This window comes from Polypterus senegalus, chromosome 7, assembly GCF_016835505.1.
Source record: "Polypterus senegalus isolate Bchr_013 chromosome 7, ASM1683550v1, whole genome shotgun sequence".
NCBI lineage: Eukaryota > Metazoa > Chordata > Cladistia > Polypteriformes > Polypteridae > Polypterus > Polypterus senegalus.
In genome coordinates, this window is record NC_053160.1 from 125,891,353 (window position 1) to 125,917,167 (window position 25,815).

At 36.4% G+C, this 25,815-nt stretch overlaps 1 protein-coding gene across 1 annotated transcript in view; it reads left to right on the forward strand.

The window, feature by feature from the left end:
• The window catches only part of ckmt2b (creatine kinase, mitochondrial 2b (sarcomeric)), a 64,561-nt gene that overhangs the window by 29,580 nt on the left and 9,166 nt on the right, over positions 1 to 25,815 (forward strand). Inside the window, exons 4-6 of the mRNA XM_039759268.1 lie at positions 8,541 to 8,636; positions 9,640 to 9,861; positions 20,817 to 20,902. Of these exons, the coding sequence (XP_039615202.1) occupies positions 8,541 to 8,636; positions 9,640 to 9,861; positions 20,817 to 20,902 (404 nt within the window). The remainder of the gene's footprint in view (positions 1 to 8,540; positions 8,637 to 9,639; positions 9,862 to 20,816; positions 20,903 to 25,815) is intronic.

The following is a 25,815-nucleotide window of genomic DNA, read 5'->3' on the forward strand; positions in this document are numbered from 1 at the left end:
CTTTTTATTCAGTTGTGACAAGTTCAATTCTGTATGCTCCATCCCAGAATATAATGGTTCAACATTGATATTTAAAATTTTAGTTTAGTACAAAACCCAAGGACATGATGATTACAAGGAGAAAACAAAAATGTATTCGGCTATAATGAGTGACACCTTCTCAGGATGGTTTTGTTTGTTTGTATGTGATTTTTTTATTTCAGCATGTACATTCTTTTAAAGGGCAAAGGATTGTGTAAAAACCCATGTACATGACCACAGGTAAACAGAAAAATGTGAATGCACTATGTGGTGGTGCTACCTAATTTCGCACCCCCAGAATTTTACAATTTGAGTGGGCAAAATTAGATTTAAAGCTGGCCACATGGTCAGTATCGACAGTATCATAAACTCTGCACCTGCACCTTTCTGTATACAGAAATCTGATTGTATCCATTTAGCCGCAAGCTGGGGTAAATTTTTGTAAAGCATCAGATGGTTGTACTGAATGGATAAGGTAGTCAGTTAAAAAAAAAATTATGAGCGATGATTAGGAGAAAAGGTTATGGCAATGGTCATTACTGGGAGTAAGAAAGATTTCAAAGCCAAATCACTAACAGAAAATCAAAGTCTTAAAATGTAGAGTTAGTTTCTCTTGCCAGGATTCACAAAAAAAGACTTGAAAATATTGCTATTTTTATCCAATCTTGGATAATCAGGGAATGCATATTTATACAGTGGCAACAATAGCGTCACCCATTGAGCACTCCTGTTGCATCATGGGATAAATTGCTGCAGCATCTGGAATGCAAGCCATCCCAAAATGGCAGCACACATGGCCAAAACAAAATGGCCATGAAAATGTATTAAAAAATGATTACCTTTTCTGAAAAATCTCTGATCCAACAGTATAGATTAAATTTGAATTCCTTGGATCAGAAAAGCTACAGAAGGATGTCAGATGGAATTTTATCCCCAGAAGCAGATGTACAAAAGAGGCTGTGGTATCTAACTATCATGTGGGAGGCCAGCATGAGGCCTATGATAAGGAATTATAAGCTGCACCAGATGAGATTTGACAGAGTGGGCAGACAACAACAGTTGCCTGGGTGCTTTACCAGCCACAGCTTTATGGGAGAGTGGAAAACAGCAAGCCACTGTTGCAAATTGTGAACAGTGAGTTTGCCAAAAGGCACATGGGTGTCACTGAAGTAAGCTGGAGGAAATTTCAAAGGTCTGATGGGATCAAAATTGAGCTCTTTGGCTACCAAACTAAACCCCACATTGCTGTAAGCCATGCGCTGGATATTATCATATTATCAAAAACTTGAAGCATGCTGGTGGCAGCATAATGCTGTGGGAATACTACTCTGCAGCAGGCCCTGGAAGGCTTGTGAGGGTAGAGGGTAAAATGAATACAGAAAAATACATGGAAATCTTGGAGGAAAACCTGAAGCAGTTTTCACAAATCATTTTGGCAAAGATTTGTTTTCTAGCAAGTCAATGACCTCAAGCGTAAAGGTAAAACTACACAGGAATGGTTTAAAAACAACAATGTCGTGGAGTGGCCAAGTTAGAGTCTGGATCTTAATCCAATTTTGAATTTGTGATTAGACTTTAAAAGGACTGTTTATTCCCAACCCGCAATTACAGTGTTCAGCTGACAGAAACCTGTAGTCACAAATTCAAGGCTGTAAATAATGCCAAAGGTACATCTAGTAAATTTATTTATTTATTTATTTATTTATTTATTTATTTATAAAGCACTTTAAAAACAACATCAAGGCTGACCAAAGTGCTGTACAATAAAACCCCAACATATTAGACACACAAAACCAAAGGGTAAATGAAACAGAAACACAAGAACTGAGGAGATTCTTAATAAAAAAAATATACAGATAGCTAACATATCATACTGGGTTAAAAGCCAGTAAAAATGTATTTTTAAAAAGGATTTAAAGGCAGCTAGCGAAGGAGCCTGCCTAACGTGCACCAGCAAATCGTTCCAGAGTTTTGGGGCTGCAACTGAAAAAGCTCGATCACCTCGGAGTTTGCATCGTGTCTTGGGAACACGTAAAAGTATCTGGTCTGCTGACCTGAGAGAGTGAGACAGTACATAAGGGTGCAGCAGTTCCGACAAATAAAGAGGGGCACAACCATTAAAGGATTTAAAAACAAATACAAGGATCTTAAAATGAATTTGAAAACGAATTGGAAGCCAGTGAAGGAAGCCAAAATCAGGATAATGTGCTCATGCTTTCTTGTGCCAGTTAAAAATCGAGCAGCAGCGTTTTGTACCAGCTGTAGGTGAGCAATGGAGGCCTGGCTAATTCCAAAAAGAAGTGCATTGCAGTAAACTAGACGAGATGTTATAAAAGCATGTACAGTATCACTGTTTCAAGGGTGCGCTTAGACAAGACAGGTTTGATTTTTGACAGCTGCTTCAACTAGAAAAAGCAAGATTTTACCACTGCGTTCACATGGCTATCAAGTTTTAAAGTGGGATCCATTTTCACACCTAAATTTGTGATCATGGATTTCTCAAATTGAGCCAGGTCAATGCAGGGGGTTCCACTGTTGCTATTGGGTCTAAATAGCATGACTTCTGTTTTGTTCTCATTAAAATTTAGAAAATTTAATGCCATCCAACTCCTTATGTCAATAAGGCAGTCAAGAAGGGGCTGGACAGAACATAGACCTTGGCACTTCAGAGGGAAATAGACCTAACAATCATCTGCATAAAGATGAAAGGAAATACTGTGTTTCCAAAAAATAGCACCGAGTGGCAGCAGGTATAAGGATCATAGAAGAGGTCCCAGGATGGAGCCCTCTGGTACCCCCCAGGGGAGGGCAACAGAGGTGGAAGTAAAATCATCAATACTGACACAAAAACTTCTATCTGAGAGATAGGACCTAAACCATTGTAGAGATAAACCTGTGATGCCCATGGTGGGGCATCACTGCTCCAGCCTGGAGATGAGAATCTCATGGTCTATCGTGTCAAAGGCAGCTGTTAAATCCAAAAGCATAAGTAGTACACAGTCACCAGAGTCCACTGTTAAAAGAATATCATTAAAAACCCTTAACAGAGAGGACTCAGTGCTGTGGTGAGTTTTTAACCCAGACAGGAACACTTCCAGAATTGCATGTTCGTCCAGAAAGGACTTCAGGTGGGTATAGATGACTTTTTCCAAGAGTTTGGACAAAAAAGGTAGTTTGGAAATAGGCCTAAAGTTAGACATAACAAAGTGGTCCAGACCCGTTTTTTTCAGCAGTGGTTGCACAACAGCATGTTTAAAGTTTTTAGGCACCACACTAGAGGTTAAGCTACTATTAATAATTGTAAGAATAAAAGGACCCAAGGTAGAAAAGACCTCCTTTAAGAAGTCGAGGAGGGACAACATCAAGGGGGGAGCCAGACAGATTCATACTGAAAACCAGCTGCTGTAAGAAGGTGAGAGTGACAGGCTTGAAGTGATCAAACACAGCCAAACAGGGTATTAAAATGGATGGATCATGAGAAGGTGGTGAAATGAGGGCCCTAGTGCTTTCAGCCTTCTCCAAAAAAAGTGAAGAAAATTGTCACAAGTTTCCTTAGAGGCTTCCAGAAAGACAGGTTCATGAACATTAAGTACAGAACTCAATGTGTTAAAAAGTACATGGGGTTTGTGAGAGTTGGAGCCAATAACTTCAGAAAAACATTTTGATCTTGTAGCTTTCAAAACTTTCTGATAACAAAACCAACTTTCTCTCAATATTTCTAAAGAAATCTGCAACCTGTCCTTTTTCCACCACCGCTCAGCTAACAAATACTGAATGATCGATTGGAAGAGGTCTGTTTTTACTGTAATCTCATTGGTGTTAATAGAGTGTGACACAGGCTCAGAATTCTATTTTATTATGGTTAAGCCAGAGTGAGACTCAAGGTGAGTGTAATGATTCACTTTACAGTGTTTATCCTAAATAATTCTTGGGACAGTATTCTGCTGGCATCAAGAGGATGAAAAAACATCATGGTGCAGAAATTCATGAATATTTCTATATGTTCTGACACTTTATGGTAACTCTATTGTAACACATCAATATTCATGAGTAGGACAGAGCCTTCAACCAAAATAACAAAGAAAAAGCTGTAAAGCCAGTTTTAGAACAAACTGAAACTGAGCCACTGCTTGTGATGACAATGTGAATTGGTTATCAGATGTTGACATGAATAGTGAAACTGATGCATATGCCACTGTACAACCAAACCACAGTAATATGCCTGACGCCTTTGCTCTTGTGAAGCTCCACCGTGCTTCAACAGCAGCTGTGTTGCAAAAAAGCAAAATAATTAATATCAAGTGCAAAGACAAGAAAGAAGTTATCCCCTAAGCACTGTTCACAATGCAGCAATTGTCAATGTTCATTTCAGGGGGAATGTGGAAGTCATTAAGCCTTTAACTGTGGTAGTCTGCAATAACATAATGGGTCCAACAATCGAGCAGCTCAGGCACTGACATTCTACCTGTGCAAGAAACAGATAAAATATTATAAGAAAAGAGTGCAAAGAAACACACTTCTATTGTAGCGATTATAATATTGGGTGTTGTTTCAAAACATATCACACAAAGTACAGTATGTGTATTAAATCTCTGTCAGTGCAGGTGTGGACACTGGATATACCTTTCCTACTGTATTTATGTTGACATGTTGGCATTTACATGATTCTGTTACGCTTAACTTTTTTGTTGATGAAAAAGGTTAAAGTTTTTGGCTCATTTTTCTGAGGGTAAACATAATACTAAACACATATTTCACCTTTTTGACCATTTACAAATACTTGTATCGGCCTCCATGTTATAAAAGAACAGAACCAGGATCATCAGCTGTCATATTTCTCTCCATTACCCCTTCTCCCTCTCCAGACTTTTGCCACCTAGGACATTCTGTTACTCATTTTATTTTAATTTCAGAAACACAATGTTTACATTTAGTTTTTAGGTGTTAATACGTTTTAAAATACACAAAATTCAAGTGCTTGTATCAAGTTCCAAGGAGTAGCATTCACTTTTGCCTCAATTAATTTTAGTTTGTGGGTTAAAGCCAATGTCCTTGATCTTTGTCACTATCTTTGTACTACAAAGCCTCCAACGAACTGCTGCATGTTTCCCATTATTGTCTCAGAAGATTTTATAATGTACCTGGCTTATTTTGGGACACTTCACTGACAAGGAGAAATGCCACTCTAGCGGTAACTGGAGGGCTTTAAGAAGCAAAGATTTTATGAAGACAGCATGGAATAATACTAATAATAATAATGCAATAAACTGATGGAAAAATCAGCTTTGTTTCTACTCACAGTTTCCTCCTGAGTGTCTAGTTTTCTTATTTACATAGATTGCAATCACCTACTTAAGGAGCCACATCTGTCTGCCTGTGCTCTCATGAAACAACTTGTCTACAGATTTTATTGACATTTAGCACACTGATTCTTCTAGTAAATTTGTCTAGACAGTTGAATTTTCATCAAGATAAACAGATTCAAATAGAGCATGTACAAAGTTTTGAAATTTCAAAATCTCAACGTCAAAAAACATAGAAGAATTTAGAAATTTGTCTATTTTAAAAAGTGAAACATTCTGTGCAACTTCAATTGTGGATTGTTTTACTGTTGCAAATTTTCTTTACAAGATGTTACTTTACCTTGTACATTTTGTATATTTTCCCTTGAATAGTCTGATCTAATTAGTCAAAACTCTTGCACAAGCTGTTCGTACACCAGCTCAAATCTCCTGCTGTTTGAGCTAAGTTAAATATGAATTTTAATAAACACTAAAAGTAAAAAAAGACTCTTACCTTTATCTCAAAGGAATGGGAAAGGAATTATTTAAGGATCACCCTATAAGGGCTTAAAAAGACAACTGCAGTTGATACACATACATAACATCTGATCCACAGGTTGTGTAACACAGACTGCACTGTGATATACAGTTTCTATGGTGCATGAAGAGGCAGAATTGTAGTTTTGTTCAATTCTTACTAGTTGTGGCACAAAGGGGGCTGTGGTGGTAAAACTGTTGAGCAGTAAAATGTACAAGAAAGGCTGAATTGAGGCTACTTTTATCTGTGCCTGAAGACCAGCTTTTGCTTCTGTGCATCTTTAAGAACAGTGTCATCTTTGGTACTCCTATTATGTAATAAATGAGCTCCTTTCCAAGTTCTTAGTTATTGGGAAGAACTAAATGAATTACTGGGTTTTTATTACTATTAAAAGTTAGACACAGAACTGCAGTTGCATTTCTCCTTTAATGGGGTAGTATTGATTGTGATTTATGCTAGTAATGGTAATTTTGCATTTATAGTTTTATTTCTTTTGGAAATTCACTTTATTTTTAATATGTTTTAATTTAATGGGCATCTGAGTGGTGTTCTATTACTACATATGAGAAATGGAATATTATTTACTGTACTAAATAACTGTTGGGTGGCTATTGGGATTTTTTGAGATCTAATTTCTTATTAAAAAAACATTTTTCAGTAAAAAATATCCTTACATTACATAATAATTCAATATTTCTCCAACACTTCACTTTATTAGCAAAAGCTAAAGACCTGGGGCCTCATGTATAAGTGGTGCGAATGCACAAAAATGTTGCGTATGAACGTTTCCACGTTCAAATCACGATGTATAAAACCTTGGCGTAAAGCCACGCACATTTCCCCGGTAGCTCATACCCTGGTATATGCAAGTTCTGCGCTCGGTTTTGCAGACTGCCGGCACCCAGCGTCAAAGCAGTGCTACTGTTCCAGTGTGGTTTCCCTTTCTTTTTTAGATCCACATCCCTGACACAGCTTTATTAATACACTGAAATTAACCGCATATTGTTTATTAGTTTAATGCATCTGATTGTAATTAACCTTTAACAATATAATGGTCCACAGAATGGTCAAACTATTCCAAATACAATAGCTGCTTTAGCGTTGTTATTCTCACTGCACCTTCTTCTTTTTCTTTCAACTGCTCCCGTTAGGGGTTGCCACCTTGGATCATTTTTTTCTACATTATTCTCACTGCACCACTCGGAGTATTTATATCACTGTATCTGAGTGGAGAATCACAGTTGTACAGCAGCTGATCAGAAAGAGAATCATGGGTTTACAGCATCAAGCACACACTGCCTCAGCCATGCTGCTCATTTGAACTGCTCTCATACGCAAAACACTTCAGAGTCTTTCCAGTACAGACCTCGCTGTTCAGAAACTGTTTCATCCTAAGAACTATAAACGCACTCAGTCAGTCCATCAAGTGCTCCTTGTATAACTGTTTGTACTCAGTACTTTGTACTGAGGTTTGTACAATTACCTCCCTGTAAACTTGCAATACAGATAATATTGCACAACCTGTGCCACTTTATAAAGCACGTATTTACATATGATGACAATATCATTTTTAAGATGAAATGCAAAAAAATGTTTATTATATTATACACATAAAACTTTAACTTAATTTAAATAATCTATATTGTTAATAAATAAACATGTGAGGACACGGTGTTGCAGCGCTAGAAAGGAGCTGGCACTCCGTTCACGGACTGTTCCTGCCTCGCTCTGTATTCTTTCTGGGACTGGCACGACACTGGATGGATAGAATAATTTAACATGTACTATAGTGGTTCCCAACCTGTGGGGCGGGCCCCCCTAGGGGGTGCGAAATAACAAAAACTGGGGCACGAAGATGTGAAAAAAGAAAACAAGAATCAAAAATATGAAAAAACATCTGTTGAAAACAAAACAAATGAACTTAAACTACATTCTGATACTAGAACAATAAATATAGAGTTAGATAAATGTCGATGAAAGTTAAGTAGGTATAATAAAATATGCATCTACATTTCAAAAAAATGTTAGGGGGCGCAATTAAAACTGTTCTGAAAACTCAAGTCGCAAATACTTAAAGGTTGAGAAACACTGATGTACTACGAAGATATTTCAGTGTTGCTTAAAAGTTTTGAAGAATCAGCATTCTAAGTTTACAGATGGCTTAACATCTATTACAGAGCTGAATGTGTGGAGATTGGGTATTTGGAGAAAGAAAAGTAAGGACAGGAATTGGGGGTTAGTACATTTGAAAGAGACAGGACTGCTGCAATAAATAATTTCATCGAAGGTCACACACGGCACAGCAACCATCTTGTGTGAGGCTTGAACAATCACTGCGCCTCCGTGTTCCCATGTTTAATAACATGCTTTAACTCCTATCATTATGAAAATTATATCAAGTATGCATTTCAGTATTTTAATACTGTGATATCATGAATGTAATGGATTCTGTGTCCTGTCGGAGGAAGAGAAAGCCCATTTAAGAATTACGTAGTGATTCACACAAATAGAGCACACAGAAGATCAAATACAAAACAAAGCATTTAACCTGCTACTTTAGATAGGACGGGATTTCAGAAACTAGTAAATAAAACAATTTTAAGATGAAGTTTATGATGTTCTACTTTAATGACAAGATAAAATATGTGATTAAAGTGGAAATTTAGAGATTAAAGTTGACAAGCTGATATTTTTTTCAGATCTTTTCTGACATTTTTGACCCTGTGATAAAAGAAAGACACAATGGTTATGATCCTCGAACCATGAAACATCACACTGATCTGGACAGTTCAAAGGTATTATCTTTTTATATACTCTAGTATATATATCATGTTGTTATGTTTAGTTGACATTTTTTCAGATGCCAGGAATTTTCTTTTCTCATGAATGCTGTTTGAGCAGAAGTATTTAAATTTGAGTACCTTTTCCACTTATGGAATTGTAAGGGATATCTGCTTATGGTTATGAATTTTAGGGTGAAAGTGGACATGTTATATTGTTTTGCAGGCAATGGTAGATACCTGAAGAATATTTTAATTTAAGTTTACTGTAATACCTTATTATCAGAGGACATGTGAAAAGAGGAATGTCAATACTACTACAGAATACACCATTAGCAAATTTGGGGAACTTTGGTATTATTGCTCTTTAATCACAGCTTTGCAAAAAGTAAAGCTAAAGCAAAAAGCAGCAGATCATTGGTCATTTTTTAAAATTTTTCATGGAAAGATGCATGCAAATTAAACCGATAAATATCTTACATTTCTATTAAAAATAGTTTTGAAAATGAATGCATACAGAATCCAACCTTTTTCTCTATGAGGATGTTACAGCACCCTTAGCTCTCATCAACTTCTATATGTTCTAGGTGGAAATCCAACACAGGTGAATATTTGATTCTGATCCCTGCAGAATGCAAGGAATCAATGTCAATTTCAGTAGGTTGCTAGCTTCCTAGCTGCAGCTAATATTTTGTGAATCAAAATCATTAACTTAATCAAAGCTGCATTCTACAGCAAATTGGCCATTATGTAACTGCAAGTCATTCTTCCAGTGAGCATAATGCCATTATCCCTTGTGCATGTAAGCTTGATTCTGCATTCTAGACCAGTGAAGGCTTTTTCTGAACAAGATAAAAGGCAGCAAGAAACTTCTACTTACAATTTATTATTTCTAATTTCTCTTTGGATTGATGTGTTAGTCCACCTGTATATTGTCAGAATAACAGCTGGGGTAAGGTGAGGTTTTCAGAACTCATTCTGACAGCATAAGTTTGAAACATATTTTTGACCCTTACAGGTAACCCATGGGCAATTTGACGAGCGCTATGTGCTATCTTCAAGAGTGCGCACTGGCCGCAGTATTCGTGGCTTAAGTCTGCCACCAGCCTGCACTCGGGCTGAAAGAAGAGAAGTGGAGCGAGTTGCCACCATGGCTCTCTCTGGACTTAAGGGTGACTTGGCTGGCCGCTATTACAGACTAACTGAAATGGCTGAGCAGGAGCAGCAGCGTCTTATTGATGTGAGTATAAATATTTGCGTTTAATTTATTTCATATATTCATATAGCTCTCCTTTCATATTTCCACTGTATTATGGTATGAATATGCAGGTATGCAGATTGGTTTCCTCTGAGATTAAAAGAGGGTAACAGTTTAAAATGTTCATAATAGCAAAAAGTATTCATGAAAGTATTACAATTTAACCTTTATTGCTTAAAATGTAGGTGTTAGCAACACCTCAGGCATCATTTAATCACATAGGCAGTAAAAAGGTATTACAAGTTAACCTTTATTGCTAATAACATAGGTGTTAGCAACACCCCAGGCATCATTCAATCACAGACAGTAAAAAAGACAACCAAGGCCCTATGTTTAAGATAATCTGCCCCAGCCTTTTTACACAAAACAACATTTAATAAAAAAAAAAATGTACACACATGTGTATGACATAGCAATATGAAAGGATAGCCAGAGATAAAACCAGATGTGATATAGCATTAATGAGAAATGAATGTCACATTTAACTTACATTAAGGCAGCATCAGAATTTAATTTTGGGTGTGATCAGCTCCTTTGAATAATAATACTTTTCAAATTAAACTTAAAAGAAAACATATATGAAACAGAGTACTTAAATACAACAGATCAAGCTCTCCACTTTTACCTATTTATGGTCATAAAATGTTAAAATGACACTGTGGTTATAAGCAAAGAAAATTAGATTCCCCCCTCAGTTTTAAAGAGTTTACTCCACAAGGTAGGTTATAGATATTCATAGTAGAACTGCTACTGTTATGACACAAGAAGTGCCAGATGTAGTGGCTGTACATGTAGTGAAAATGTCACCTGGGTGTTTCCCACAAGACTCATAGGAGGTATGACCTTTTGGGAAGTAAACTAAATGCATATCTAAGGCATGCTGAAAGAGCAATATCTCTCAAATGTTCTGGAATAAACCAGGACTTACTAAGGCTTTTGCCAGGGAAACTGGAAAATGAAAATGAAGTAAAAGTCTGTGTACCTCTTCATTACTCTGCATTATTGGGCAACTACACTGTAGACAGACTATAAGGAGATGTGAAAAAAACACCCAGTATTTCAAGTGAAAGGTGTAAACTTGAAAAGTTTGCCCAGAATGGGTATTTTAACAAATTCAAGTTATAAAGTTATAAAAAAGAAAAAAGCCCAAATAGTGACTTTGGCTAATGTCCATTTAGCCACACCTTGCTTCCTACCATTGGGCCTAATGTTTCATAAACTGTCTCTCTTCTTTTTCGATGTTGTGCCCCAGGAACATTTTCTTTTTGATAAGCCTGTCTCCCCACTGTTAATTGCTTCTGGAATGGCTAGAGACTGGCCTGATGGTCGTGGAATTTGGTAAGAATGTAGATTGAGGAGGACAACATTCCCTTTGTGCCCTATTTGTACTGTCTATAGAATAGTAATATCCTTAGAAGAACTAGATATATTTCTTCTGCTCCCCGTGCATGTTTAAATAAAAATAAAATGTATATCTTCCTTAACTGATTATGAAGAATTTTGTCAATTTTTGTTACATAACCATAGAAGATGGCACTTATGTTAATGTATATAAAATAACATCTTAAGAAAGTTCTTCCAGTAAATATGTTTATATTTGCCCCAAAAAAATCAAATATGATTAAAGTGACATGTGTGACACTCATTCTCATTAGATGTTTAAAAGAATAAAGTACATTGCTTTGAATGTACATTGTAACAGTATTATCTACATAACTACTGTGTGATTGTGCCTTGGTATCTTGTTTTGCTGTGTAACCTGGAATGGGTGGCGATCCAATCAGGTAAGACATAAGAATGCAACCTTAGTGATATCATTACTCAGGTTACACGGTAAGTATGATGTATTGAAATGATGCCCACTAAGGTTATTCAGATTATATCTGAGTAATCAGTACAAATGTACACTATAATTAGAACTCTTAAGGGTAAACTGCAAGATTAAAAATGAAAACTTGATGTTTCTATTTAAGTCTATTGTATTGTCTAACTGCTCATACAGCAATTATATCTGTATGTTCCCTAAACATGCAATACTCACAATACAATAAGTATGCACTTATACCAAATATAAAAAAGTAGCAAAACATATAAAAGAAAACAATTGAATGACAATGAGAGACATGATAAGCCTCTTTCGAGGTGGCAACCCAAGGAAACAATGGTGGACACCAAAAGTGAAGGATGCCATTAGACTGAAGAAGGAGGCCCTCCATATGTGGAGTCCTGAAGAAGCAAAGGAGTACCAACTGGCCAAAAAGGCAGCTGCTTGGCGGTCAGGAAGACACCTGGGTGTGGGAAAAATTCACCATGGAAATCGACTATCCATCAGGCTCAAATACATTCTGGCAAATCATCAAGCGACTCAAAAAGGGAAGGTAGGGTTTCACCCAGACTGTTCTCAGCAAGGTTGGACAAATGCTTACCCAAAATGAGGTTGCAATCTGGCGGTGGAAGGAACATTTTGGTGAGCTCTTGAACCTGATGGACATGCCCTCTGTGAACATGGCAGTGTCAAAATGAGAGATGCTGATGAAAGATCAAACCATTTTTAATGAAGGAAGTCACTGAGGTAGTTAAGCAATTCCACAGTGACAAGGCCCTGGGGTTGGGATGATATCTGTCCAGAAATTCTGAAGGATCTGAACATTGTTGGGCTGTCATGGCTGACATGCCTTTTCAATGTTACATGGTTGTTGAGAGCAGTTTCCCTGGGATAGCAGACTGGAGTTGTATCACCACTTTTAAAAAGGAGGATCAGAAGGAGTGCTCCAACTGTCATGGAATCACACTCCTCAGTCTCCCTAGCAAAACGTATGCCAGGGCACTGGAAAGAAGACTCCTCCCTGTCTTGGAGCCTGAAAATCCAGGAGGAGCAATATGGATTCCATCCAGGCCATGGAACAGTGGACCAGCTATTTCCCTCTTAAGGATACTAGAGGGAACATGGGGATACGCCTCCTAATCAGTTTGCATGTGTTTTGTGGAATTATAGAAGGTGTATGACCATGTTCCTCAAGTGATTCTGTATGGGGTACTGGGAGAGTCCATGGTTCTGAGGCTCTTCATAAGGGCTCTTCAGTCCCTCTGTAATCACAACAAGAGCTGTGTCTGTATACTCGGAAAAACATCAGCACCATTCCCAGTGAATGTGGAACTCCACCACAGCTGTGCTTTGTCTTCTGTTCTGTTTTTGATTTTCACAGACAGGGTACCAAGGCACAGGTGGGGTGGACGGTTTCCAGTTCTGTGGCCTCAGAGCTGCATCTCTGCTTTTTGCAATTTACATGTTCCTGTTGGCTTCATAGAGCTGTGTACTCCGGCACACATTGTGACAGTTTGTAAGTGTGAAGTGGCAGGGATGACGATTAGCACCTCCAGATCTGGGGTCATGGTCCTATATAGGAAAAGGATGGACTGTCCCATTAGAGTGGGAAGTGAGTTACCGCCTCAATTGGAGGAGTTGGGATCCCCTTTACAAGTGAGGGAAATAGGGATGGTGAGATCAACAGGCAGATCATGGTGGCAAGCACTGTTATGTAGTATGAGCAGAGCCAGAAGGCAAAGCTCTCAATTTACTGGTTGATCTATGTCCCTACCTTTCCTGTGGTCATTAGCTTTGGGTAATGATCAAAAGGACTTGATCACGTACAACTGTACAAAATGAGATTTCTCCACAGGGTGACTGGACTCTTCCTTAGGAAATAGGGTGAGAAGCACAGACATTCTGGAGAAGCTCAGAGTACAGAAGCTGACCCACTGCATCAAGAGGAGCCAATTGAGGTGGTTCCGGACATCTGATAAGAATGTTTCCTGGATGACTCCCTGTGGAGATTTTACAGGCACAATCAGTTAGTAAGACACCCTGAGGAAGACCCAGGGTCTAGATTATATTACACACGAGGTCCAAGAATGCCTTGGGTTCCTGCAGTAGGAGTTGGCAAGTCTGGCTAAGGAAAAGAGATGTATAGGGCCCTGTGACACAGTCTCAGATACAGCAAGCAGTGCAAAATAAATGAATGAATGAATGAATGTCATCATACTTCTTGTCAGAGAGATTAATATGCTGCTGTCTACAAATACAGACTTAGATAATGTCGTATATTCACAAGCTTTTCTTTATTTTGGACCACACTTAAGTAATGATTCTGAACTCTTTCAAAAGACTTGCATCAATTGGTTTCTCAAACAAGGCAGGTAATATTGTACTTTGAAAAGGAAAGAAATGGACTTAAGACAGTTACAGCCAAGATGAAAAAAAAGATTGTAAATAGCAATAACAAAGTGTATGCCATGTAAATATGTTCCAGATGAGTTCTCTCTTTCCACTGAAAAAAAATCGCAATTGAAAATGTACATTTATCCTCAGCAGATTTTTAAAAGTCTAGATAGGGTTTGAATGACATACTGTATGCCAAACCTTGCTCTAAATGTAAATCAACTGCAAATTGTACAGAGATTTGTTTCTAGGAAACTAATGTCAATGATTATATAGTGGTATCATGTTTATGGCTAGCCAACTCGCTTATAAAAAGGTTTTAAAAAGCTTGTTATCTTTAGAAATAGTGATGTCTTTTCTGCAATCACTTCTTTTATATTTTACCCTTATGAAATTATCTGAAATCAAAAATGCCACAATAAAATGAAAGCAAAGAAAAATGCATTTTAATCCAGTTCAGGGACAGATCTCATCAACGATGGATAAAGAGCTGGAAGCAAATTAACCATTAAAATATTATTGAATTTGGAATTAAGCACCTAGTTCTCCACAGCATTATTCCTACATCCAGCATGCAGTACACTCTCATGATTCAGTCCTCTTCATCTTGTAGCCTTTTTGTCTTTAGTTTTATTATTATTATTATTAGTAGTAGTAGTAGTAGTAGTAGTAGTAGTAGTAGTAGTAGTAGTAGTAGTAGTAGTAGTAGTAGCAATTCATTAATTTTAGTCAAAGCTGATGTTACATCATTCTCTATTGTAATAATATATAATTATAATAAAATTATATACTCACTGATTTAATCAGTTCAGTAGGACATCTTTACGTTCTTGTCTTGTCAGATCTGGAGGATGTATATCATCCCATTATATAAAAAGGGTGACAGGGCTGATCCAAGCAACTATAGGCCAGTAAGCTTAACAAGCATCACAGGAAAATTAATGGAAGGAATTATTAAGGATAAGATTGAGCAACACATGGCAAGGACAGGAGTTATTCTGAACAGTCAGCATGGGTTCATAAGAGGGAGGTCGTGTTTTACTAACATGTTGGAATTCTATGAGGAGGCAACAAAAGGATACGATCAAAGTGGAGCTTATGATATTATTTATCTGGACTTTCAGAAAGCATTTGATAAGGTGCCACATGAGAGGTTGGGCATCAAGTTAAAAGAAGTGGGAGTTCAGGGTGATGTTTTTAGATGGGTGCAGAATTGGCTGAAACACAGGAAGCAGAGGGTGATGGTGCGAGGAACCTCATCAGAACTGGCCGATGTTAAGAGTGGTGTTCCACAGGGGTCAGTGCTAGGGCCGCTGCTATTTTTAATATATATAAATGATTTGGATAGAAATATAAGTAACAAGCTGGTTAAGTTTGCAGATGATACCAAGATAGGTGGATTAGCAGATAATTTGGAATCCGTTATATCATTACAGAAGGACTTGGATAGCATACAGGCTTGGGCAGATCTGTGGCAAATGAAATTTAATGTCAGTAAATGTAAAGTATTACACATAGGAAGTAAAAATATTAGGTTTGAATACACAATGGGCGGTCGGAAAATCGAGAGTACACCTTATGAGAAGGATTTAGGAGTCATAGTGGACTCCAAGCTATCAACTTCCAAACAGTGTTCAGAAGCCATTAAGAAGGCTAACAGAATGTTAGGTTATATAGCACGATCTGTGGAGTACAAGTCCAAGGAGGTTATGCTCAACCTTTATAATGCACTGGTGAGGCCTCATCTTGAGTACTGTGTGCAGTTTTGGTCTCCAGGCTACAAAAAGGACATAGCAGCACTAGAAAAGGTCCAGAGAAGAGCGACTAGGCTGATTCCAGGTCTACAGGGGTTGAATTATGAGGAAAGATTAAAAGAGCTGAGCCTTTACAGTTTAAGCAAAAGAAGATTAAGAGGTGACATGATTGAAGTGTTTAAAATTATGAAGGGAATTAGTACAGTGGATCGAGACTTGTATTTTAAAATGAGTTCATCAAGAACACGGGGACACAGTTGGAAACTTGTTAAGGGTAAATTTCGCACAAACATTAGGAAGTTTTTCTTTACACAAAGAACGATAGACACTTGGAATAAGCTACCAAGTAGTGTGGTAGACAGTAAGACGTTAGGGACTTTCAAAACTCGACTTGATGTTTTCTTGGAGGATACAAGTGGATAGGACTGGCGAGCTTTGTTGGGCTGAATGGCCTGTTCTCGTCTAGATTGTTCTAATGTTCTAATGTCAAGGTGAGACTTCAAATTATTGAGCTTGAGGAAAGCTTTTATTTGACAGTTCTCACAGACATGAAACTAATTATATGAATGGGATTAATAACAAATTAGCTATGCAAAAGGCTCAATTGAAGAGTTATTATATGATTTATGATAAATGATTTGTTTTTACATGTACAGTACATTGGTTCCTGCCTTGTGCCCTGTGTTGGCTGGGATTGGCTCCAGCAGACCCCCGTGACCCTGTGTTTGGATTCAGCGGGCTGGAAAATGGATGGATGGATGGATGTACAGTACATGGGCAGTTTTCCTTATTGTTTTCTGGACTGTTCTTTATATCTGCATATAGCAGCATGAATTATATAATGGAATCCAAGCCAAGTCACTAGAGTCATATAAAAGTTACTGAAAAGTGAGCAACAGAAAAAAAAAAATATTTCTAAGGTAGCAATAATAGACATAGTACATCCTGATCTGCCAGCTTGTCAATATACTAAAAAAATTATTATTAAGAACCAGAAAATAATATAATATTAATACTTTTACAGGGTCTTTTCGGCAATTAAAACTAACCCCAGAGGCTTTCCAAATCAATCGAAAAGTTGGTGATCTCTGTTGAATTTTAGAGCGTTCCTTATAGTAGAAATCTGATTTCAGTGTGGTGCCTAGATTTCTTCTCACCATAACACTGACAGGAAAACATCACCAGCAAATATTAACATTCCAATTAATGTTCTTTTGTACCAAACTGATAAACTATGACAAATGTTGAATACTCATTTGGAAGTTGAGGCTTCATTGACCGTTAGTTTTGAAGAAATACATTTCATAAAAAAACTGATAAACCAGTATGACTCCATTTCTATCAAAAATATATAAAATTATACCACAAGGTGTTCATCCAATAACAGGAAATGCCAAAGTATGCTTGAATATATGAGAATTACAAATTACAAGGGAAGTGTGACTAGAAGACATGAAGGTTTATGTAAGATCACATAAACCATTACCCTATGAAAATAAATTTACCCTTCTATTCATTCTCAATATGGTATGGATGGATAGATATTTGATGTGATATGGTACTGATGGATGATAGTGTATTGATAAAGGACTGGTTCATTATAATAAAATTATATACTCACTGATTAAATCATTTCAGTAGGACTTCTGATCTTGTGAACTGGATGACTGGATGTGAACATTTTTAATGCTATGGAGGCTTATAGTTTAGTTCCAATTCCAGAATTCTTACATTCTCTAAGTATGTATTATTCCTATATCCATTTGCAGTTGTCATATGAAAGAAAGCTAGAAAAACTATTAGATGTTTAAAATTGTAAATGATTTATTTATTTAAACTTGCCTTGTTAGCTGGCTGCACTAACCTTCAAAAAGTAAGAACCTGTTTATTAATTCACACTGTGATTTTCTCCATTGCAAAATAACATTGAAGAGGACAGACAAAAGGACCAAATGTGATCACACACAAATGACTGACAGAAAAAAAGTGAGATTCCCAGAGAAAGCACAAAGAAACATTATAAACCTGTGTAGATGACTTCAAATATGGGGGTGTAGATCCTGCAAATTCAAGCTAGCAGATGTAGTGTGCAAATGACTTTAGATCACCACATAAATCATACAACCTTCATTTCACTAACTGGTAAAGTGTTATACTATAAATAAATACATTTTGTACTTATAAGCACTGAACTTGCATACTGCCTAAAAAGGAATATCATTAGACTGCCAAGAAAAAAAAAAAAGATAATCCCTAAAGCAACAAACGTTCTAACATACGAGTACATTTTAATTTCTCCAGAATTGCAGACATTGTCAAAACAGTATCTTTTGTTCTGATAGACTTACATTTTAAAATCAATGGAAAATTAAAATAAAATAGACAAATACTATAAAAAACAATGGAAACTGCTAGATTTGGTGCATCACCTCCAAATTTAGCTCTATGTTTCCACTTGGGCAGAAGCCTAAAGCAGAGCAAGACATCTCTGCAAGAATGCAATCACAGAGAAAAAGACAACACACAAAATGCAGTACTAGGATTTGATGTTTAAGCAGATGATCAATCAGGATAAGATCATTTTTCATAAATTTGTTGCGATCCACTAGCATTTTTTTATTAATGCATCAGTAAATCATCTAGAAGAAATACTGAATATCAGTTACACTTGAATATTATAAAGTTTTATGAAATCCTTTCTTTTGGCCAGAAGGTGTGTGAAACTGGGGATGATCAGATCATTTTGATTCCTTCCATGCAAAAACAGTGTTACTACAAAGGTGGTGAATAAAGTTTTAGAGAAGACAGAAATGGAAACAGAAATAAAAATACAAAAAAAATTCCAAATGGTTTTAGGTAATTCCTAAGTTTAACTGTGTGAAATAAGATTGAATTACCGAATCAATAATATAATTGAAAAGAAACTTTCTAACTCCTGAGGTTTAGAAGTATTTTGTTCAAATTTAAAAAAAAAAAAACATGTTGATTACAAAACAATAAAAAATAAAGGTTCTGTTTTGTTAAAGATGATATTACCACCCTCCACTATCCCGTTTACCTTCAGTGTGGGTACTTGAGTGTACCCTGTTAATGACTGGTGCTCTGTTTGGAGTGGATATCTTCAGAATGTATGATGTTAAAGACTGTTTTCAGAGGTATATAGCTTTGAATAGTGTTTCTAACTCTTTGTTTTCAGGAGTTGATAATGGTGGAATAACATAGGCTAAAGATTAAAAAAAAAGAGAGACTAATGTCTGCATTTTAAATGAAAACATAATAGCGTGGACCATGCCTTATCCGTAGCAAGGTATACTCATGCATATTAAGATAATTTACAGCTATTATTCTATCACACATTTGGTATTCCAAGGGAATCTAAACAAACGCAAGAAGAATGTGCAAACTCCAGACAATGAGCCATTGTTCCCGCCATGAAAACATCTAAAAGTAAATGAATTAGCCAAAAAAACACAAATACAAAATTCTGAAAGTTATAAATAGAACATACATACAGTATATTAAAATAATAATAATAAAATAGAAATTAAAAACCTTCAATTAGCATTTCTACTTCTGTTTCACTACTTGAACTTAAGCAAAGGTTTGTATTTCACAAGCAAACAGAAAAACTTAGTATGGATGAGTTTCCTAAAAGCATTGTCGTGCTAAGAGCGTCATAAACACAAACTTAAAATCAATTGTTACTTTAAAAGGATCAAAATCTGTTGTGACTAAAGTAGCACTTTAAATCCTTCTTCATCTACATTTTCCTTGACCTACCCATTAATCACTAGCTGCATCTTAAGCTGGTTACCTCTTGGGCCATTTGTAGTGACAGATATTGGTATCCATACAGAACACACTTAACTCATATTGTGACAGTTTATAGAACTTTTAGAATACCAAAAATTATACTTGAGATTATATCATTTTGATAATAAAATGCATTATAGAATTTGTATGATTACATGCTATTGATAAATTAGGTTATTCCTATTAGTAATAATATTTATGAGCTAATAATATTTCCATGTCCTTTAAAAGATTTAAAGAATCTGTGTTCTAGAATTGCAGCTGTCTTTACTTTGATGGAGACTTTTTCTGTATTCAGTTGGCTTTGGAGAAATGCAGAAAGAAAGAAAATAGGAAGACAGGACTGTTTGGGAGTATTTTGGTGGGTGACTAAAGGGTGAAAGCAGGCATTCCTTTCATGCATGTCTGTTAACACCTATAGCTAGCCCAGTGGCTGGAGAACAATACAATGAAGTACATTTGCAAGCCTCCAGCATAGTAATAAGTAAAGTATAGAAACAGTTTTATGAAAAATGTGCTTATGCTGTCTTTATAAATCATTGAATGGCATTAGGCTTTCACCTCAGCCTTGCACCATAGAGACATGCTGGTGTGGTGGTTGGAAATTGACTTCCTTATCTTAGGGCAAGGGTTTATTTCAGCCTGGTGTGGTGCAGATAATCATAACTACTGCTCTGCCAGAGTCATTTTGTTTAATTCTCCAGTTTATTGAGTTACTCCCTATATACACAGGTACTTAAGAAATAAACATATGTTGCATAGTCCAAAGGAATGATGGAATTTTTAACACATGATGTAATTTATTTACTTCATTTAAGGACTGTGGAAAGATTACATGAATAAAATATATTTTATACAAATCCAACTTATACATCAGGCAGTCCAGTTGGTATCTATGTATATTAAAGAGAATGAACTTAGGTTATAATGTGCAGTACAGGCACTTATTCAGTCTTATTTAACCTTTGATTTTTCTTGTTTTTGAAAAAGGTGCTACATGCATGCATCAATTGCAAACTAAGAAAAAATCAGATTGTACAATAAATATCTACATAAATATTTGCCACATAGGAATTCTGCAGACATGACTTTTGTTTTTTCTGAATAATTCTAATGATCATGTTTTTATTCTTAAAATTTTTGACCCATAGGATCACTTCTTGTTTGATAAGCCAGTTTCGCCTTTATTGACATGTGCAGGGATGGCACGCGATTGGCCAGATGCCAGAGGAATCTGGTATGAGAAACAGGCATGCTCAGTGGAAGAACAAAATGTGTCTTGAATGCATGGTCTATATTGCCAAAGTTGTTTTGAAGTCGAAAGCTCAGGCATTTGTACAAACTATCAATGACATTTATTTTAAGCTTTGCTAGCTAATTCTATTTACATTTTCTATACCAAATAAATTATTGTTGTATTATTAACCACATTTGTTTTGGTTTGAGGATTAATTTTATTTCTCCTTGCTAATTAATGTTAAAGTAAATTACACTAATTAGCTTGAATGCTAACATGCACGACACTTCTTAAATGTAGTAGTTTCAGTTATACAGGTTGTCTTGATTTATATCATTGTAGTGTCTCTTCTTTAACAAAGAGTGCAACAGCATTGTAAAATGACTACATTATCTGTAAAAGGACAAGACTTTATTACACAAATTGCACTGTTAGCTTGACAATGCAAGCTAGAAAACGATAGCCAAGAAAGCAAGAGGCAAGAGACAGACAGACAGACAGATACAGGGAGATTCACTCAAAAGAGGCCCTAAATATTCTGTAATAACTCTAGCTTGGACAAAGCAATCTGAACAAAACAACGTGCAATGTGTTCCTCAGTATACAAGCCAGGATGCACCTGTGTCAGGGCGATGAGGTAGGTGCTAGATAGCCGTCACGACGTTTAACCTCCATTTGAAACTTCTGGGTGCATACTGCCCATACCCCTTTACTCAGTCACTCAACTTCTCATCAGGAAAGTGGTGTACAGTATTGAGCAGCACGTCTTCATCGTGCAAACCTATTGGGTCACCAATTTATTTAAGTGATGTCAGAATCAACTGGATGATAGTGAGTTAACAGAAGGTTACTCCCAGCGAGATGGGGCAACATGTCACACATCGGCAACGAGCATGGCGGAAATTGAGTCCTTCTTCGGCAACAGGGTAATTTCAAAGGGGCTTTGGCTACCACGGTTGCCGGATCTGACACCATCAGACTTCTTCCTTTGGGGTATGCTCAAAGGAAATGTCTATCAGAACAAGCCTCACACTGTGGAAGATTTGAAGGAAAACATCCAATACGAAATCGCTGCTTACCCCTCCCGAGACATTTGCCAATATGTCCAGGATCATGGAGCCCCATGTCGACATTTGTCTGGCAGAAAACAGAAACCACTTCCAGCATCGCATGTAATGCAATCGGTTACATGTACATTCAAGGTATATAGCATATTTTTTTGTTTAAGATTGCTTCATCCTAATGGGAGTTACAACAGAATATTCGGTGCTTCTTTCAGGTGAATCTCCCTCTAAGTAGATAGCTAGGTAGGTAGATAGGTAGGTAGGTAGGTAGGTAGGTAGGTAGGTAGGTAGGTAGGTAGGTAGACGGACGTACTTTATTTCACCCCAGGAAAAAAAAAAATACTTTAAAATGAGCTCAATAAGAACACAGGGGCATAGATGGAAACTTGTTACAGGTAAATATTGCACAAGCTTTAGAATGTTTTTCTTCACACAGAGAATAAACTGCCACGTATTGTAATTGATAGGAAGAACTTTATGGACCTTCTAAATCAGACTTGATGTTATTTTGGAAGAAATTAATGGATAGGACTGGCATGTTTTGTTGGCCTGAATGGCCCACTCTTATCTAGACTGTTCTAATAGCTAGTACTAATGGGTTATATTTATAAGAAATCTGTATTGTAGCATATGCTAAGATATGACTAAGTTGTTCCAGTCAAATTAAATAAATAATAAATAAGCATCACAATGGCGTTCTTGCAAGAAACACAATGAATTAGGAATGACAGGGATTCTGTACAAGCTGCTTTCAAGAGTGTTTGTCGCAGACTCTCGGTGAATAGCATTAATCAAGCTAAAGTAATTGTCCTTTAGCCAAACAGAATAACTGTTTGCATCTAGCACCCCAAAGAAGTCATACAGCAATGGGGCACAATTTCTATATGAAGATTAACTATAGCAAAGACTCAACTGACATTGAAAGACAGCTCAAAAAGCAGCACACAAATATCCTGACAAACAAGTCAGTATAGTTCAGTTTTCAGAAAGGACATGAGAAATTTTTTGACAAAAAGATGTCATCCAGCCTAACAAAACTTGCCAAGCAAAGGAAGCTTGACTGAGTGTTTTACTCAGTAGGATAAAAATTTGATTAAAAAAGTCTACGCCACAACAGCTAAACCACAGCATGAGTCTACTTATACGTAACTCAGAACAGTATCTGCAATAAGTTACATCCGCCATATGTGACATGGCCAATGTATTTCAAGACCATCTTTATTAAGGTTCAAAATTAAAGCAGACCTTCTTGTAACAATGAAACAAAATATTGAGTATGTTAAGTTACCACAATAACTACATTATGCTCTCAATGCAATTGTAATAACTATGTACACTAAAAAACAAAAAATCTCAAGAGCAAACACATAATTTGCAAACACTAAACTTTATGTACTCTTGCCTCTATGCTTCTGTTTAAATTCTATTCATTTAAAATTGACATTTGATATAACTAATCATATCCTAGATAGATAGAGAGATAGGATTTTATTTGTCCCCAGAGGGAAATAGCTTTTTACAGATGCTCAAAAAAGAAATAAATAAACACACACTAGGGTCTGAACACACACCATAATGACAAAAAGGAAAGAAAAGCTTCTACCTTGGTAGTCACAGTGAGCTGTTTTACAAGCATATTGCTACTGGAATAAAGGAGCCCCAGTAGTACTTCTTGACATAATTCTGCTGTCCTCAGCATGTGTCAGAGAGAGGATGTGCAGCATTGTTCATAATAGCACTCAGTTTTGTTTTCATTCCTTCCTGTACTACTACCTCCAGGGAATGTGTCCCCTTTAAATTAGCTGTTTGATTCATCAAGCATCTCGAAGTTATGTTACCAGACCAGCACACCACGGTGTAGATAACAACACAGGCCATCACAGAGTTGTAGAAGATGTGAAATATGTCACTCCCCACATTAAAGGGGTACAGTCTTGTAAGAAAAAAGGGTCTGCTCTGTTCTTTCTTGCATAGTTCCTCTGTTTAATAGTTGTACTCTAAATTCTTTTACCAGAACCTCAGAAAATCTTACACACTGATGTATTCAGATATGTGCACATGATTATTTTTTGTATTTTGTCACTACATGCTGCTGTCTGGTTTAATTTAATCTGCAGTCTCGGCATGCAGTGTGTGTGTGTTGATTCTGGTTTGATGTATGGAATTTACTGGAATACAGAATCATTCATTTTTGAAAATATAATACATTTCCTCACACTTTATTTAGAATGAAAGAATGAATAAAAATTCAATTCTAACAATTTGGAAGGCACAGAAATGGAAGGATTGTGATCAAATGTGAGTGTTTTACAGATATGTTCCAGGAAGTGTTGGCTTAGTTTGAAAACTGTTAGACTAGTAAATTCAGCTCTTCACCGACTACAAGCTTACAGCACTAATTAAAAGAACTTAAGTTTAAAGCTGAAATGAAATCAAAAATAGCTTGGTTGGAAATTACTTGTATGCACAGGAGCTCAATACACTCAGGAAATATATATGACAGTGGTTCTCAACCTGTGGGGTGGGCCACTCTAGAGGGGCGCGAAGATGTGAAAAAAAGAAAACAAGAATCAAAAATATAAAAAAACATCTGTTGAAACCAAAACAAATTAACTTTAACTACATTCTGATACTAGAACAATATATATAGAGTTAGATAAATGTCGATAAAAGTTAAGTAGGTATAATAAAATATGCATCTACATTTCAAAAATATGTTGGGGGGGCACGATTAAAACTGTTATGAAAACTCGGGTCGCAAATATTAAAGGTTGAGAAACGCTGATATATGATGTTGTTTGTGCTCTAGTTTCCTCAGGGCCCTGTTCAGTTCCAATGACCTGTAAAAGTAATTCTATAGAGCTTGGTGTAAAGTGACCAGGCAATCTGGCATTAGTGAAACAATCCTAATTTTGAACTTTTGCTTTTGTTTACAAAGTCATCAGAAAAGGCTGAGCATCACAGTTTTCATTGAGGAAAAGTTTTTTACTTGGAATCTCAAGTTCCTTCAACTACCATTAAGTGGCAAGAACAACTGCCGCATAGCCCTTTGCATCAATAACATTTGAACTTTGACACATAATTTGTCTTACTATGTAACATACTTAAAGTAATCTTTATAGTACGGTTTGTTCATATTATGACAATGCTGCTTTACCCAGTATATTTTAATCTAAGGCATAAATACATCTATAGTTCTTTGCAAAAACTTAAACCAACTTAATTGTTTGTATAGCCTGCTATGTGATTTCGAAGAATGCCTGTGTACAGAAAACCTAGGCTACAATTGATTTAGAATAGCATGTCCATGATTCTTCACAGATCTGACTTTTGTCACTGAGATATGGCTACCACAGGAAAATTGCCAGTATTAAATTAACACTTAAAAGTATTTATTTGGAAATATTGCTTTAATACCCTAAGGGAGGCTCAGATATTAGCAGTTTTCAGTTAGTGGCAAACCATAAATTCAATGTTTTTCAATTAAACATTGATGGAACAGTCTCCCTTTGTTAGGGGTGAATAATGCTTTTGAAAAGAGAACCTTCCATCAAAAGTTCAAATTTTTCAAAATTTTCTGTAGCGGGACATACCAGTTTTTGTTTTCCTTTTTTTATTTTAACATGATGAAGCTCCAACAGCTAGTTTTATTGGAAGCACACCCTGTGCTATTCAATAAACAGCATAAAACCATGGAGAAGGAATGCTGCTGAACTTAATATAACAGAAAACTTTCTATTTGCAGAAGAGATGAAGCACACTTGTTACAGTTACCAACATAGCCTATCTGTTATAACATGAGGATAATTTTGATGAGAACAGGCCATTCAGCCCATTAGCAAAATGTAC